The sequence below is a fragment of the Nanorana parkeri genome, unplaced genomic scaffold (genome assembly GCF_000935625.1).
Source record: "Nanorana parkeri isolate BGI_ZX_2015 unplaced genomic scaffold, ASM93562v1 scaffold24, whole genome shotgun sequence".
In the NCBI taxonomy this organism is placed as follows: domain Eukaryota; kingdom Metazoa; phylum Chordata; class Amphibia; order Anura; family Dicroglossidae; genus Nanorana; species Nanorana parkeri.
The window spans coordinates 348,743-366,237 of record NW_017306292.1 but is presented as its reverse complement, the minus strand read 5'-3'; the positions used below and the strand labels follow the sequence as shown (position 1 = coordinate 366,237).

Sequence of the window (17,495 nt, the reverse complement as noted above, 5' to 3'; positions counted from 1 at the left end):
GCAGACTTTCTCACTTTAAAAAAAAATGGGGGGGGGGGGGGGGGGGGGTACGGGTCTCATGATCAGCCCCCTGGGATCATTAGATCTCTGAATGAAACTCTCATCCACCCCAAAACCTACAGACAAAAACACACACAAAATAACCAGATTCCTAGTTGCGAGGTGAAACCATGTGGGAAACTGGTTTCACTTGTGCTTTTGGTGTCTTTGCTCCATTGTTCATGAACCAGTCATGCAATACTTTTTTTTCCTACTCATGTATATTTTATTCATTTCTGCGTGTAAATTATACAGTGCTGCTTTAAAGCCTATTTCCATACCTCGGTTTTGATTCCAGTCGTGAGCCTCACTCAGGCAGTTTACATCATACTGGTATTGACCATTTTGACAAAAATAATCATCAGTGCTTAGAATAACACCAGTTGGGTTCTGTTCCAATAACATTCTAAAGAGAAGGACAACATGATATGTTATGCGAGTCTAAAATATGACATTGAATATACTTCCTAAAGAAGTAAAATGAAGACTTTCTTCAGGAACATCGAAATAACTTTACAATATATTGTTAAAGGTAGACCATGCCTTTCAACTTTGTCACTTTAAGAACAAAAAAGCATCCCAATGTATCCCTGTGATATTTCTGGGCTCTGTTCACACCAGCGCAATACGTTCCGGACCAGGCAAAAAAATACTCCGTCTCATTTTCTCTGGCCTGGAATGCACTGGAACACATGGAGATGCATCAAAAATGCATACAAACGCAATAGACTGTACCTGAAAACCCATTTTATGCATTTGCCCTCACTTCTTCTCATTGGAAAAAAGAAAGTGGAGCGATATCTTCCTAAAGAAGAAAATCTAACCTTGACTGGTTCTAAGTCTTCCTGCTTTCTCCAAGACTAAAAAAAGGAAACATTTTGTCTGGAGTTCTACTTTAATATATAAAACCATGTGCAACTGCTTCACACAGCAATAGAAACAAAAGATACATCTTTAATATTTGCTATTCAAGGACCATTATTGCAAACAATGCTGCATTCCAATTAATGTATGCAGGTAATAGATGTAATGTTGGCATTCTGTATATGATTCTTTTTTTATTATTATTTCTGATTGACTTATGTTTATTTTTTAATGCAGGCATGCAGACCAAGCAATCCAGCTGGCAGGCAGAAATGTTGGGACACACAGCAAGTCTACACTGACATCATCACACTACCAGGAAGTACAGGACATCTGCTTGCCATTCTGAGCCTTGTATAAGATGTGGATCAATTACGGCTTATTGCAATATTTTTAACTGGTTTTAATAGAGGAGACAATGATTTTACAATATGGAGCTTCTTATTGTATTTCTTCTGCCATGATGAGTACATATGAGGAGTGCAAAAGAGATATATTGCCTGGGAGGAATACTAGGATCCTTATCTTTACTGTGGAAAGGGGAACGCAACCAATCATGACTGCACTTGGAAGGGGAGACAAATAACTAATGCGATCTGACTATTTTTAACATATGGTCCATCGGTTCTGATGAGTGAGGTGGAAATCTTTTGAACCCGATACAGACGTCACTGAATGCACTTCTACTTGTGGAGCACTCTAGTGTGGATATGAACACTTTGCGGACCGGAGCACTTAGTGGACCAATAATAATCACTATTAACGGATATTTGCTAAAGCACTTTATTGATATCGCTCATATTGGATATTTGCTGGAGCACTTTATTTATATAGAGTCACTTTATTGGAGTAATCAATTGATAATGATTTATAAGTATATTGGTTTATTTATTTACTTCGGATTCTAGCACAGTGCACTTTGGTATTATTGATATTTACAGGGTTATTCACAAAAGGGTGAAGATTTAGGAGAAAGCAAGAGAAGTGAACAACCTGGGACAACAAAGCTGAACTGGAAAAATTATTCAATTCAGCTCACTTTCCAGTTCAGCTTTGTTGTCCTAGATTGTTCACTTCTCCTGCCTCTTCTCCCTTTTGTGAATAACCCTGTTAGCGTTTTTCACTATTTGCACAGATGCTTTGATAGTTATTTAGATTAGGGTGTAGCGTGGACACCTCCTGGTCATAACATAACAAGAGGTACTTTGAACAGTAAATTGGAGATTAGGATTAAAGAACACACCTACAGGGAGGTAGTGTGGGAAATGGGAGGGGGTGACATCATTCAAAGTATAGGAAGTAGGACAACGAATGCTAGTACAAAGCTACAAAGTATACTACAAATATTTTTTAACATACAAAAATGTAAATATTTTAACATATCCATGACCTCTTGTAGCCTGAGAGAGCACGGTCAATTAAATAAGGCTTTCCGCTCTACAATGACATGTGGAAAACTCAATTATCAACATTTATAACTCACAAGCATTTATTGGGACATTCTTTATTCCACCAGTTGCACCTCTCTTCCCAAATGCTTAATCCCACCAACACACCCATTAAATGTCATAAAGGGGAAAAGCTTTGGATGGAGTATAAGGACACAGCAGGTTCAAAAGGTTTATTTGTTAACATTTTACATAAGGAAATTACTCTACATATTAGTTCTGTATAATAATTCTTACTGGTACCTCTGGCGCTGAACATAAAGACATATCCAGTGTCAAAAATCAGTCGTGCCAAACTTGGAGGGAAGAAGGTAACTTGGATGTGCCAAGCACAGAACAGGTTTAAACACAAGTGCAAAATGATTAACATATTATTTGCACCTTCGGTCAATAAGTGTTCTAAGCGTCGGGTGTATTGGTGTAAAGATGAGCAGTTGAGAAGAGAGACGCAGCTTGTGTTGTAAAGGACCAGGCATTGCTCTGTTAACAGTTGATATCTACAGCCAGGAAGCTTTCAAAAAGAGGGACAAGGCCAATCTTAATACTTGCATCTATTGGAACAATTGGAACAGCATCTTACATATTAATGGTATTATTATACAAGACATATTAAATGAAAACCTAGCTATGCTGCATGTCTGGTGGAATGCTCTGGGATACTGTTTTTGATTCCTAGGTCTCAGGGGCAAAGGATATTAATTGTCCCAAGAAAGCTTTACTATCAATATTAACTGAATCATATTTTCACATCTCCACAACCCTACGTCACTTCTTTATAGCTTCCCTAAGAAGACTCATCCCGAAACATTGGCAATTGCCCGCACTCCCAACTATTACCAAATGAGAACTATGCGGATGGAAATCTTACAGCACATTTGTATGATACCCAAGATTGGTTTAATGACCTCTGTGCCCCCCTGGATTAATTTTAATGGGTTCTCAGTTTCAGGGCCTGTTCACATGAGTTTCAGGTCCTGATCAGCAGACGCGGTGCTATGTGTTTTGCCGCAGTTTTGATGCGTTCCGGTAAAAAAAAAACAATTTTTTTTTTCTTTGCTGGGGTGGGGCGGTCAGTATGTTAGCTGCAGTGCAGTGCGTTATTGACGCGTTTTTGATGCGTTTTGCGATTCCGGACCGTTTCCTGACCGTACAAAATGTGACATGCAGTATTTTTCTGTCGTAACCTGAACGGACTGCGGACGTGAGAACTGTAGCCCATAAAACACATAGCGATACATTGGGATGCATTTTTAGTGCAGGAGCGTACGGATCAGGTCAGCAGAGAAAACGGACGTCGTGTGAACAGGCCCTCAGTCATTGTCCACTCTGTAGTGTTTATTCGGCTTTGCAGTACCAAACTGGCAAGTCTTCTGAGGGGTGTTGAACAATCCTCAGCTCTAGAGTTTTGTTATATTTCTCATCCCTGACTAACTGGAAGGGCCGTGTACTTCATCCCCTGAGGCGTGCTCAGTTCCTTAGCCAAGCACTGAGTAGCTGCAGCGACTTCACTGAACGCTTTGGCTGCACATCGCTAAGCAAAATGGCGGAGAATTCCGTGTTAATCTCTGCTATTAGTGCAATTTCTACTGTCATACACAGTTTTTCGTTCACACTCATCATCCAAAATATTAAATTGTAGGTTTCCACACTGAATTGTGATTTGCTCCATTGGGGCTCAGGCACCCTTTTCCATCGCTGCCAAGTGTGCCCACAGTTACAATGGCCGCTGGTGCTCTGTCCCCCACCTTCTCCCGCTGTGCACGTCACACTCAGTGCTCTGCAGTCACATTCATGTCGGCTGTGAGTGCTAAGTTAGCAGTGCTGAGTGCTGACTTGAAGCACAGCATTCAGTGGCAGTTTGCTAACTCAGAATTCGCAGCGGCTGAGCAACTGAACGCGCCTGTAGTGAGAATTTAGTAATTCAGTGTACTGAGAGGTGTGGTGTTGTAACACTGCTCCTCCCCTGCTCGGTTTCTGTACCAGCACTTTGTAACTGTATGTACCTGATTGTAATTTATTATGCTTTTTGGGAAAATGACATTTTCATATGCGATGCTCACAATGACCTCTGGATCTGTTGTACTTTTTTATTTTAGTTTAATAAAAGCCTCCGAGATATCAACTGCAAAAATGTTGTAACAAAGAATTTTAAACAGGCTAATTTGAGCTAATTAAAGCTGTTTGAAAGCATTTTTAACCATTTTTAACCCTTTTTTATTTTCATTTTATAGTTTCTATAACCCACAGTCTGTTGCTTAAAGGAGAACTATGAGATGAGTGATTTCCACTCACCTCATAGTTCTAGCCGACCTGTGACAATGAGACTGTCACAGGTCGGCTCAGTAGATCGGGAGGTGAGCGAACACATACCGGTCCCCTCACCTCTCGATCCTGTCACGGCTCTCTGCCGTGACAGGGGGAGGGGCTGGATTCCCCTCTCCCCGCTCCGATCTGCCAGCGCTGACTGGCAGAACGGACGGGGGAGGGGGCGGGTACAGCTGGGTCTGCCTCTAGATAGGCAGAGCCAGCTGTCACTCACGCAGCTGGGCGGATCCCGACGTCCAGGTCGGGATCGGCTGCGGCGTCTCAGTATACAGCTCGCTGTATACTGAGCTTAGGGTAACGGGAGGACGCTAGTTTGTGGTCCTCCTGTTACCCTAAGGAGAACTATGGGGAAAAACACTGACCCCATAGTTCTGCTTTAAAGCCAAATTCTGGGGGGCGGGGGGGTGATAATTTACACACCACACTAGTGTGTAAATTATTGCTACAAAAACAAAACTGTCACGTGTAGAGGGTTGCTACAAAGTACATAAATCTCGTCTTGCAGCATGCTGACTCCTACACATAACTCTCAGCTCCTGGGTGCTTCAGGGAATGAAGAATGGAACACAAACAGTGAAGTGCTCCAGTCACATCATCTCTCGCTGTACTGCTCCCTCATCACTATTTTCCCATGCACAACATGCCTTGTACTTTTCTGTAATTGGAACAGGATAAATAATGTCTCGTCCTCACCAAATCACAGAACGCCTTGTATTCTTTGAGAAAAATACAAGGCATCACAAGTAGGGATGAGGGGATGCATTTCACTGCAAAAGCCACATCGCTCATTATCTGCAACGCCCAGAAGTTTTATGTGTCGGAGCCGGCACGCTGCAAGGTTAGATTTTTATACTTTGCAGCAACCTTCTACACTTAACATACAGTTTTTTTGTTTTAAAGTAGTACTAAAGGCTGGTGTTTTTTACCTTAATGCATTCTCTGCATTAAGGCAAAAGGAAAAAAAAACAAAAAACAGTACTTTTGTAAAGCCCCCTTCCCCCCACACTTACCTGTAGCCGCTTGTATCCTCCGCTGCAACCGGTAAGATACTCGGTGTTTCCCAAACTTTCTGGTTCTGGGGGCGGGTACTGGGAGCAGAGGAGCCATAGGTTTATTCTGCCGTCAAACTGTGACTGCAAGGGTGGGGGGTTGGCCAACTGCACTCTGTGGGTGTCTATAGACGCACACAGATAGGTGCAGGAACGGCCGTGAGCATGCACGCACGGATGCCTCCACAACAGCTAGCTGAGGCACCACTACGGGGGGGAAGGCAGCTAGTGGTTTGGATACCACCAGAGAACGAGGAAAAAAAATAAAGAATAAAAAAAAAAGTTGTTTATTGCAAGTCTGGCCTCCATAAAAAAAACGAAGGTTTAATGTCACTTTAATTTACACTGTGTGTAAATGATCATTTTTCCGGGAGTTTGGCCTCAAAGAGGAACTGTACTAACAGACATGTTAAGTAGCAGTTTGGATCACTGGTCTTCTGTATAAATGTTGTATGTAGGTGTGTGACTAATGCTATATAACCAAAAAAAAATGCATCTAAGATCATTTATTATTTAGCATTCTGTGCCCTTCTAGATCGTCATGTTTGGGGTCAGGAGGTTTTATACAACTCAACTTGACTGAAAACTAAACGGTGATCCTGCTCTAGGGAGAAGGTCATATAAGAGCTTTAATGCCAGTGTGCAAATTCCTGGCTGTGTGGATGATGAGGGTCAGATATCATTTACATGTCTTCTTAGGCTATTTTTATTGTAGCATACCCTATGACCACATATGTTTGTGGCAGCCTAGTTCCAAATACAAAAATGAGAATTTTATTATTTTCCCTCTGGAGACTTCTGCATCAAAAAAAAAGGAAACATTCAAGTAGAATTATGGTGTTCCATTAAAAAAGTATATGTGGGAACTCTCCTATAAGGTTTTATACAGATGGTACTATACTCTGGTGAGATTAGCTAGCTTCCTACCTAACTTTCCTTCCACTTGCTTCCGAGGTTGCCCCTCCCCAAGTACTATGGTGCATATTTGATGGTTCTGCTCCTTAACCACTAGACTTTGGGTACATGTTTACAATCTCATATGAGCACTCCTTTACACGACCTTACCTAAGAACGCACACAAGACGTTACTGAATGGAAGCTTGTTCAACATATTTTTCTGGATACTAACACAGCTAGAGCATGGAAGACTCCAACCTTGAGCTATGCAGCAGTTAAAAATAGGCAATATTGTCAGGACACGCATGCAAAGTTTTTGTTGACCCTGGATTTCCTATTATCAGCTCCCTGGACATAGATGTATCTTTGCTCTCTCTCTCTGATCCTATTTGATGCTCTTCCCCGAGGACATTTTACTTTCTATTCTTTCCTCTTATTGTTTTAGTCTTTCAGTTTCTTTTCTCTGACTCTTGCTCTTACCTTTCTCTCTCCTTTCACTTTTTCCCTATTCTTTTACCACTTCTCTGTTTCCCTGCTCTTTATCTCTTCTCTTACGCAGCCTTTGTTTCCTTTACTTTACCATGGATCTCTACATAAGCTCTACCAGCATTCGGATTCCCCCTTGTTGGATAACACTTTTATTCTTGTTATTAGATCCTTATTACGCCCCACACTCTTCTGATGGATCTTGGTTTATGCTTTTATTGATGTTATCTTCATGTGATTTTAAACCACCAATTTATTGCACTTTATTGTATGACCCTGATCTATATGGTTTGTTATAGTTTTCTCTATTCCTCAATAAACCCTTTTGTGACCTAAATAAATAAATAAATAAATAAATAAAATTAAAAAAAATTGTGTGTGTGTGTGTGCGCGCGCGCGCTCTGCGGAACTTGCAGTTTTCCAAATAGCCCCCCTGCAAAGTCCCACAAATACCTGAATGTGAAGTCTACCTTGTTCAGCTTTCTGTGATTGGGTGACAACGCTGCTGCACTGCTCCAGAATTCAGAGCAGCATTGTCACCCTCACTCAGGCCATGCCTATTTGTATTAGAGATGAGAAGCTGTTACAGGGCTATCAGTGGCTATCAGCCTTGTCACTGCTGATTCAAAACCTGTAGCTTGACTATGAGCAGCCGTTCACACTGAGCTCTTCCCACTGCTTCCTGGAACGAATGCACTGCCTCTACTGCTAAAACACTCCTATGAGCTGCAGTGTCTGGGAGGGGGGAGCATGTGAGGATACAAATGAAAAATGATTTGGCTCACTCAGGGAAGGTAAATGAGGTTTGTTTTGTTTTTTAAACGTAAGGCTGCCACATCACACAGGGGCCTTTAGTTGTACTAAGGTAAACCCCAACAATAAACTTCTCCATTTACTTCCATTTTGATCTGTTAAACACATAATTAAAAGTGTTTGGTTATATATCTGGTGCACAGGACAGCTCTAAATTTCTGACAATAATGAAAGAATTAAGCTGTTACAAATACCTGATGACTATTAGCGATCCGGTATAACAGCAGAGAGCAGAACAGTGTGCACACCGCTGGGCTATTTCAGTTTTGACAGCTCTGTAGAGATGGGACTTCCTGATGTGTACAGGCTGCTTGTTACATTCTTCAGCACAGAATATGTAACAATACATTTCTATGCTGAAACAATGTTTCAAGGCTTCTGATCGTCTGGCAATGATCAGTAGCCTTTAGGTTGGATTCACACCTAAGCGACACCTATTCAGTGTGTCTTTTTTAGCGTTTTAGTCAGCAGATTTTGGCACATTCGTGTCAAGGAGCAAAACATGCATAATATGCACGCAAATAATCACGTGTATTTCAAGCGTTTTCTATTGCGCCCGTTAGAGAAAACGCGTTGAAATCAGCCCCAAGGTAGCTCATGTAGTATTTTGTGTGACAGGCCTATTTCTGCTTGCGACAAAACGCTGACATGTGCGCTGGGGACATAGACATAAATAGGATTCCTAGTGTTGAGCTGTTTGTCGCACTGATTTACGAGCGACAAACAGCTTAGGTGTGAGAGGGGCCTTAGTGAGATCTGAACCTGACATGCTATCAGGATCAGTATAACTAAGGTTATTATTGGCTGTTACTAAGTTTGGAGCAGCCTAACAATAACCAAATTTTTTTTTACAAATTAATACAATTATCAAGCTGTCCTTCAGCCTTCAGTGAGTTCAGTTAGTGTCACTTAATGACAGTGACATTGTAGGCAACCTAACCCAACCACCATTCATTTTTAGAGAAAAAAAATTAAATGTTAGCTTTTAGTTGTAGGCCGAGAAGTACAGAAACATTTTTGAAATCCTAGGGATGCAAGGTATTTCCAAATAAAGGACAAATACATTAATTTATTTTAATGCGTTTTTTTAGTTGTGCTGTTTTTCTAAAAAATAATAATAAAAACTGGGGAAAAAGTGTTTTCTTTAAGTTTTTTTCCTTTTTTTTTTATATGTTATTCATACTGAGTGAGGCGTTATATGTGATATAAATATATAGTCCTATGTCCTCTTAAACAGCGGTCACCAACTGGTGACCCGCGCCCTCCACCAGCATATACGTCTATATATACGCCTTATGGAGCACTGAACAGACAGGCGCTTCTGTGACAGAAGCTGCAGTTAGTGACCGCTGAGACAGGTGGCGCTGTGATTACAGAGCCACGGTCTCAGTGATCACACAGAGCAGACGAAGAACGTCTGTTCTTCGTCTGCTCTAAGGGCTCTATGGTGATCTCGATCGCCGCCGCTGCTCGGTTTTAATACGAGTGATCTGATTAGAGCACTCGTATTAAACGAGCAGTGGCTCCTACTGTACACTTAGCTCTGCTTTAGCAGGGCTAAATGTACAATAATCTACGCCCGGCGCCCGAAACTGCATGTCTCGTCGGGCAATAGGGATTCGCTCCATTAAACGCACACACATTTTCCACCGCCTTTTGGGGGGGGGGGGGGGGTGAGTGTGTCTTAGGTAGCCAAAAATATGGTAATGAAAAAAAGTACCGTCAATTGCGGGGGAAAAAAATATTCTCCCTACATTACGTTAAAAAACATGTATTCCTACCCATATTTTTGGTAAAATATAAAAAGACGGGGGTCACGTCGGGGCACGTAAATAGGCACCAACCATGTCAAGCCTTAAAATTGCACGTGTCTGCAAAATCGCAAAAAAACCGACCACACCGAAAATTGGCCATAGGCGACGCTTTAAACGCTTTTACTGCTCCTCAGTTTAGTGTAATCAGTGATTAATGGCACTAAATTGATTGCTCTCCCTGCGACGTTCGCGGCGATATGTAACATGTGCGGCACCATAGTCGCTTTCGCATGTAGGCGCACCCGATGCATGTTTGGGTGTGTATGTGGGGGGCGGGGGACTTAATTAAAAAAAAAGTGTTTTAATTTTTTTTTTATGCTGCTTTAATTTATTACTCTTTTTTTATACTTAACTTTATTTCCGTCACATAGGGGGCTAAGAAGCCCCCTATGTGATAGCCAATTTACATGACAGGTCCTCTTTATGGAGACATCAGGGGTCTCCAAGACCGCTGTCACCTAGGGACCACCAGAGAAGCTGATGAAGCACAGATCTGCTTCCCCAGCTTCTGTAGCTGGGAATGACAGCAGAATTCGGAAGTGATATAATATACATCACTTCCTGCATTAGTGGACCGGAGATCAGAGTGAGATCGTGTACCGTTTTCCCTTTGATCTCCTGTGACATAGCACCGGGCACAGCCGATCTCGGGACTGGCAACGGCAGTGACAGCTGCTGCTACAACAAGCGATCGGGCGTCTCTAGAGATGCCCAATCGCTTGAATGTAAAGCTCCTGGCCGGCCGTTTAATTACAACGGGCAGCCAGGAAGCTACTCGTCCGGCTCCGGCGTCCTCTTGTCACAGACGAGAGGATGAGTGGAATTTTCAAGCCCCGACTATGCTGCAAACAGACATTCTGTAACTGCAGGAGAGGAGGAGACAGGGATGTGACATCACCTCTCCTCCTCCAATCACAGAATGTCTTGTATTCTTTGGAAAATAGAAGACATTTTCTGATTGGAGAATAGTGAAAGGGCGGGTGATGCAATCGGATCGCTATATGGATCGGATAACATCCCTCTCTTCAGGCCCTGAAAGTTAGCGTTCATTGCGGTGGATGGCATGCTGCAAGGTAAAAATGTTTCTACTTTGCTTTCTGCCTCATTCAGAGAGTGGCTTTAAATTGTAAACACCCCAATTTATTTTTCAGTGAAGATGAACCATGCTTTATAAAGGCTTTTTGCCTTCCTCTGCACCAACTGTGGGTAACTGTAGGCATAGGGTTCTGTTTATGTAGGATTTCTATTTGTTCTTTATTTTTTTTCCTTCCTTGTATTAGTTGAACTCTTGTCATGAGTTAGTACTTTAAATCTGTCCAATGTCAATGTCAGATAACCTTATCTTTTTACAAACCTTTTACTTTACCTGATTTAGAAGTTTTATAGGCTAAATAAAAATGGGGCACCCCAAATCAAAGCACAGCAGAACTTACCTAATTTTTCAAAGTAAATATTCTTGCTGATGCAGGACAAGGCAACACTTTAATTCTGGCCCATGTAGCAGCTTATCCTGGCTTCTACTGGTTTCCCCGCCCATAAGGTCGCCTGTGTGAATGAGTAAAAGAAGCCCTGTCTAAGCTCCCAAGTTGTTCTGATTGGAGCTTATACAGAGTTATGGCTGACAATTTCTCAGAAACACAGGCCTGGGCACATCCTCCATGTGACAGCACATGTTGCCTAAACACAAAAATTGCCAAGCACCAGTGATGTCACATGAGAGGAAACTAAGGCACATACTTTCCATACCTGAAAGTACTGGGTATTTCTCTCCCCTCCTGGTGGCTAAACAGAACAGAAGAGCAAAGGGAAAATTAGTTTAAGCTGCTCCAGGGGCCAGCATTCAAGTGATGCCCTTACTTTCCCCAGAATGGGAAAGAATGGGTTCAGTTCAGGTTGCATCTAGATTATCAAAATATTCTTTTCTACTCATGTTGTTGCCAAGTATTCAAACAGATTCCTTTGTATTTTCTCAGTTAAGATAGAAAGATGGTCTTTACCTTGCCATAGTAGATTTCCCAGATCCTGGGGCACCTCTCAACAGTATTAGCACTTTTCCTACCAAACGTGTCATGTTTTTGGGGATCTGGGCACTAAGCTGTGGTTTGGGTTTAGGCACGTGCATGGGCTTCACAGCAGTCCAATGTGTTTGAGGAAATGGATTCCAGACACATGCAGAGGGCACCTGAGCATTATAAAGGATTCCGTTAGGTTGTATTGTAGCAGCATATGGCCATTGCACAGGTTTAGCAACTACTGGAGTGATGAATGAGCCTTGTTGATTGGACGATGGAAAGAATGTCGATGCCAATGGATTCCATTTAATCTGTGACTTTGGAGAAGCTCTTGGTACATTGGACTTTGCCGTTAATACTGACTGAATGTTCTCTTGTTCAAGTTTCTGAACAGCAGGTATTTCACTGCTTGCAAAATGTCCTTGGGAACTTGAAGTTCCAATCTTATCATTCTGAAACAAAATGTCAATTGGTTCTGGTAAAGTCTTAAAACCAGCTTCTGTCATTTCCAGCTTAGTTACTTCGGGCTGAACTGATGATGTACTAGAGATGGTAACAGCATGCGGTGAATCACACAAATGCAAATCCTCTGCCGTAGCCAGGCTCATCTGAGGCGGAGTAATGGTTTCCATATACTTTGTGTGGAATGAGGTATTCCCAGGTGATGCAGACTGAACCTGCTGTGACACAATACCACTGGTTGATGCTTCCGATACTAAGCTCTCAGATTGCACTGTGCTATAAATGTCTTCTGGATTCGTTAAGCCATACCTATCCAGTGCTTCATCTAACAACATATCCAGGTCATTGCAAGCAGGCTCATCTATGCATGAGTCATCTAGGTAGTCGTCTTCTTTGTCAGTTACAGTGTCCTCATTTTCTGGATTATGTGAATTAATGTGGAAGCCATCCAAATAAGCTGTAATCTTTTCAAAACCTGTCAACTCCAGTTGAGACTCCCCTTTAGCAACTGTTGAGAGCTCCAATAGATAGTCCATCACCACCTCAACTAGTTATAAAACAAAAGAAATATTAAAAGGTAAATATGACAGCATACCACAAAGTCAATTTGCAAATTAATTTTTAAGCCATAAAAGCTAAACACATGGCTACTACAAGGGCCATTTTGCAATTTAAGGAGAACCTGAACTTATTTAAATAGGCGCAATAGTACAGGCACCATGTGATGTGGTGCCTTCAAATACATGTGTTAAGTCTTTAAACCAAATCCCCAAGTTTACAGCCCCGTTGATTCGTAGGCACAGGTTCTACACAAGGCCCCTTCTCCTTGCATGCGAAGTTCCTACCTGTCATTAAACTGTCCAATTCCAAAACCTCTACCGGCAGTTCAATAAGTTTGGGTGGGCATTGATAGCAGGAGCAGTGGCTTAATCTTGAGGTCCTGCGTGCAGTCTGAGCCTAAAATCCAAGGGCTTCTAACTGGCCCCTACTTTAGCATTGTTCTCTTGGCCCCTTAGGATCACTTTATTGAACAATTAATTTCATTGTACAGCCAGCCATGGTTTCTATAGATTCCAAAAACATCCAATTTGTGCTTGTAAGAGTACAGCACATCGATAGGGTGGCCGGAGGATGAAACATTTCCAATTGCATGCTATTTCAACATGTGCATTGATGTGGCATATCGCAACATGTACAGAACAAAAACAGGTAAGGCCATGAATGCAATGTATAAAACTTATAGGATGTGAGGGAATCCAATTGTTCTAACCTAGGACCTGGGATATATGGCAAACATTTCCAATTACAACCCCTACCCTAGACAAAACAATGCAGACCTATTGAGTAATACCATTACGAAAAATAGAAAGGAGATCAGACAGGTTGGTTGGACGTCTAGAGTAAACCTATAGTAAGAGAAAGATGGAGGCATGAAGGCAGCCATTGCTGACCTATCTTTCTAAAAATGCTAATTGCTTGGCCATCATGCTGATCCAGTAGAGTTAATACTTTCTAGGTTCCTGGAACAAATATGCAGATGAGGTATTCCTTTAGATTGTCCAAGTCGCCTGATATGCAAATATCCTCACTCATTTTAGCCCTGCTTACTCCCACACTTCACTATTGGTAAGTGAAAACTCCCATCATAGTGATGGAGTAGCAGTGAGGGAGGGAAGTGGGGGGGCAGGAAGTTGGAGGGTTCAAGGTGACCAGTAATTCTGTACAGCAGAGCATCCAGTGATTTACTAAAACAACCATTCAATGCTTCCATTTACTTTTCTTGCACTCAAGAAAAATCAGCTAATGTGTAGCCTCAAATTACTGTGCAATGGAAGGTATTTGTCCCCTTCTGGAAATCCTAAATAATCAGAAATGTTTAACCTTGCATGTTTTAGGCTTTTAATTAAAGATCAATTATGATGTAAATGGCACTTAATGAGAACACACTTTTTTTTTAGGTTGTTTACTAATACTAACACCCTGTAAAAAGTAGCTGTCCCTTACACTTAAAAGACACCTGTCATAATAAAAAGGTAAAGAAGAACTCAAGGCAAATTACAAATTAACCCTTGCTGTGGGGCTACCCCCACACTGCAAGAATTAAGTGCTGGTTTTTGGTCTAGGGTCTTTTAAAATTAGAAAAAAAAAAAAAAAAGGAGGATATGCTTACCTGATCCTCAATCCTGCGGCGGTGACCACTCACCTCTTTGCCCCTCCACTCCAGGTGTGGTATGTCCCTCTTCGTCCACATGTCCAATCCAAGTCAATGGACTTGTAAATGTGAGGACGTCAGTGGGGCTTAGGCCACTTTAGCCTGGGGGAGAAGAGGCTGAGAGGACCAGTCTAGCAGCCAGGCAAGTTCGTGGATCAGGTGAGTACTTTTTATTGTATACCCTAGACCAAAATGAGCATTTATTTCAATAATTCTGAACTTGACCAGAGTTCTTCTTTAAGAAAATGCTAGCTATCTGTTACACTTAAGTGACGGATCTAGAAGAAGCATCTTATCGGTCAGGTCTGTAATTTAGAAAGTGTTGAAGCCAAAGCATTAGCACAACAGCCAGGCAATGGGCATTGCTAAAAGGAGAGGTCAGCAGAGCAGTCTACCTATTTCTGTCATGACAGGCGCACTTTAAAGGGACACTGCGATGAGAGATTAATGGAGGTTGCAATTACTGAACTCTCCACTAAGAATGCTAGTTTCCTGGCCTGCATTTCTGATGCTTTCACTTCAATGTTGAGTCACTGACTTGAGATAAGTAGCTCCGACACTTTTCTTACACTCATTTACAGAATGCTTGCCCTGGGACTGTGAATGAAACTTAATGAAGTCAGGCACATCGAGGCATCTATACTTTTTAGCAGGATGCCAGCAAAGGAATCCTCCCATACTTCTATCACAACAACGTCCCTTGAAATGGAATGTATGGTCTTTTGAAGGAGACTTTAGATAAATATATATTAGCGATCAGCTTGTTATAAGCTATTTTGTTAACATGAGTCTTGTGTGATGGATTTGATAGATTCTCGCATTCCAGATTTAGATATAAACATTTTAGTTTTACTTATTTCTTGATAGCAAATACATTTTCTATATAATTTGTTGGAATGGTCAGCACTGAATAATTTATTTTGTACTTACGATTTACCTTAATGACTCGGATCATGTCAGGTTTATAGTGAGCACCCTGGTCACTGGCTAATATTTGGAGCTTTGTAAGTTGGCTATTTAGATTTTGAGCCATGTTGCATTATAATTGCCTGCCGGGGGATATGAACCTCTGTCAGGTTTCTACTGCTATATGGGGCTCCATTAGAGAGATTTCCCTTCACTTACTTTGCCAGGGATAACAGTTTTACCAGACAGGAAGTGAGGGGAACATCTGCAACAGGAACACATACACCTATAAAAAGCCAACAAGGGTCTAAAATGGAATATGTTGTCTGGTAAAGTGGTGGAAGGTGTGTGGCTCCATGATTTAGTAAATATTAATTTTAAGATGAAGCCAGCAAGTCCCTGTAATGAATAAAACATGTTGTGGGGCCGATTTCACTGGGAATCTTCTTAAGCAGGGTGGGGTGGATTCCCAATCCCGTGGACCATACTTTGGCATGCTGGTAGTAGGAGGCATGGTGGTTATTCTGTGTTGTCCTGCTTTTTTTATTTGCCAGTGTCCAATCTTCCTGTAGGCGGCAGTATAACCCTAAAGTTTAAGACCTCTTGTGTTCCTCAATGGACAAGGAATAAACCAATACATGTATCATTGAAAAAGCTGGTAAGCTCAACTGCCCACTGACTTTTTATGACTCTTGGTGACTCCAAAAGTACAATCTCCCTGCTAGAAAATCAGATCAACAACACAGAGTCTTGCTTCTCTTTACACAAGAAGACGTATTACTTCTTGTGCCCCAACTATAATAATGTACCTCAAATAAAAAAATCCAATAGGAAGAGTAATATGACCACCTGACGTTTGTAGGCAAAATTAGCTATAATTTCGCGCTGAAGTTGCTAGAGGGCCAGACCATTATAAATAGGGAAGCAGGTTGTTTACCACGACAGTAGAAGTAATTTTTTTCTGAAGATATGGGTAAACAACGCGATTTAACAGCCTTTGAACGTGGGATGATTGTTGGCGCTCAAGCCATGGAGCGATTATCAGCAAAACAGCAGAATTCATTAAATGTTCAAGAGCAGCTGTTGTTAAAGTGTTTAAAGACTGGACTGTCAGCCGAAAATCTGTGACTGAAAGTGCGAATTGTGGCCATTAGTCAATGTTAGGGCAGAACGGAGAGTGGCAAGACTGGTACAAGACAACAGAAGGGCAACAGTGCAGTGTCAGATTCCTCGCATCACCTTTCAACATCTCGTGGAGTCACGAGTAGGCCCAACGAAGTCATCTCGTGGAGTCATCACGTGGCCCAACGAAGTACTGATGGGGTGGTCATAATAATCTCGCCACTTAGTGTATATGCATGATAGAAAACTTACTTTCAGTATATTCAGAGAGCACCATTTCTACCAAGGAAGGTTCCAGGTTGGGGAACATCTCACACATACTCCTGAGCATCTCCTTCTTCTTATTGCTCATTTTTTTTGTTGAAAGAGGATGCGTAGCAGAAGATGAAAGGGCCACAGGGATGCTGGGGCTTGAAGTTTTCTTTTGAGGACTTACAGATAAAAACTCTTTCTTTTTCTAGGCATGTCCAAACTAAAACCATCCAATCATAGCCTGCCTTATTTAAATTCCATTTTAATTAATGATGGCTGGAAAAAAAAAAAAAAAAAAAACATGAAAATAATAAGCATTTAATTATTTTATCCAAATACATGCATGTTAAGAAATCATTTGCTGGAAATAAAATTCAAGAGCTTGACCACTGTTAGAAAATACCAGAAAAAAACTCCCTTACATCATGGCAAATCTTATTGTCTTGTCATAAGCAATGAATAGAATGCTGGATATGTAATATCCAGAGGAAAAAGAAACAGGATCAGGTTTAGAGGTATAACTTGTACATATTTAAACAATGTGGAAATATTAAAAAGATCCAGACATTTTGCACCAGAACTGAATATCAAGGTAGTGATGGAATACTCAAAGTGTATTTACACCTTTGCAATCAAATTTGGTAAAACCCCTACTATATGTCTGTTATGTGTTCCCATTTACACTGCATAACTACAAATATATTTTTTAAATATGTCTTATCTTTCTAGTTGTTTTTTTGAAACAGGTTTATACCAAGAAGTCTACAGGGGACAGACTGAGGGACAATGTGTCA

The 17,495-nt window shown here is 41.4% G+C and overlaps 1 protein-coding gene across 1 annotated transcript in view; it reads right to left on the bottom strand.

Moving 5' to 3' along the window:
* The window catches only part of N4BP2 (NEDD4 binding protein 2), a 47,173-nt gene extending 30,259 nt beyond the window's left edge, over positions 1 to 16,914 (bottom strand). The window contains 4 exon segments of the mRNA XM_018564426.1: positions 321 to 445; positions 11,733 to 12,756; positions 16,702 to 16,888; positions 16,891 to 16,914. Of these exon segments, the coding sequence (XP_018419928.1) occupies positions 321 to 445; positions 11,733 to 12,756; positions 16,702 to 16,888; positions 16,891 to 16,914 (1,360 nt within the window).
* Positions 16,915 to 17,495: the final 581 nt, after the last annotated feature.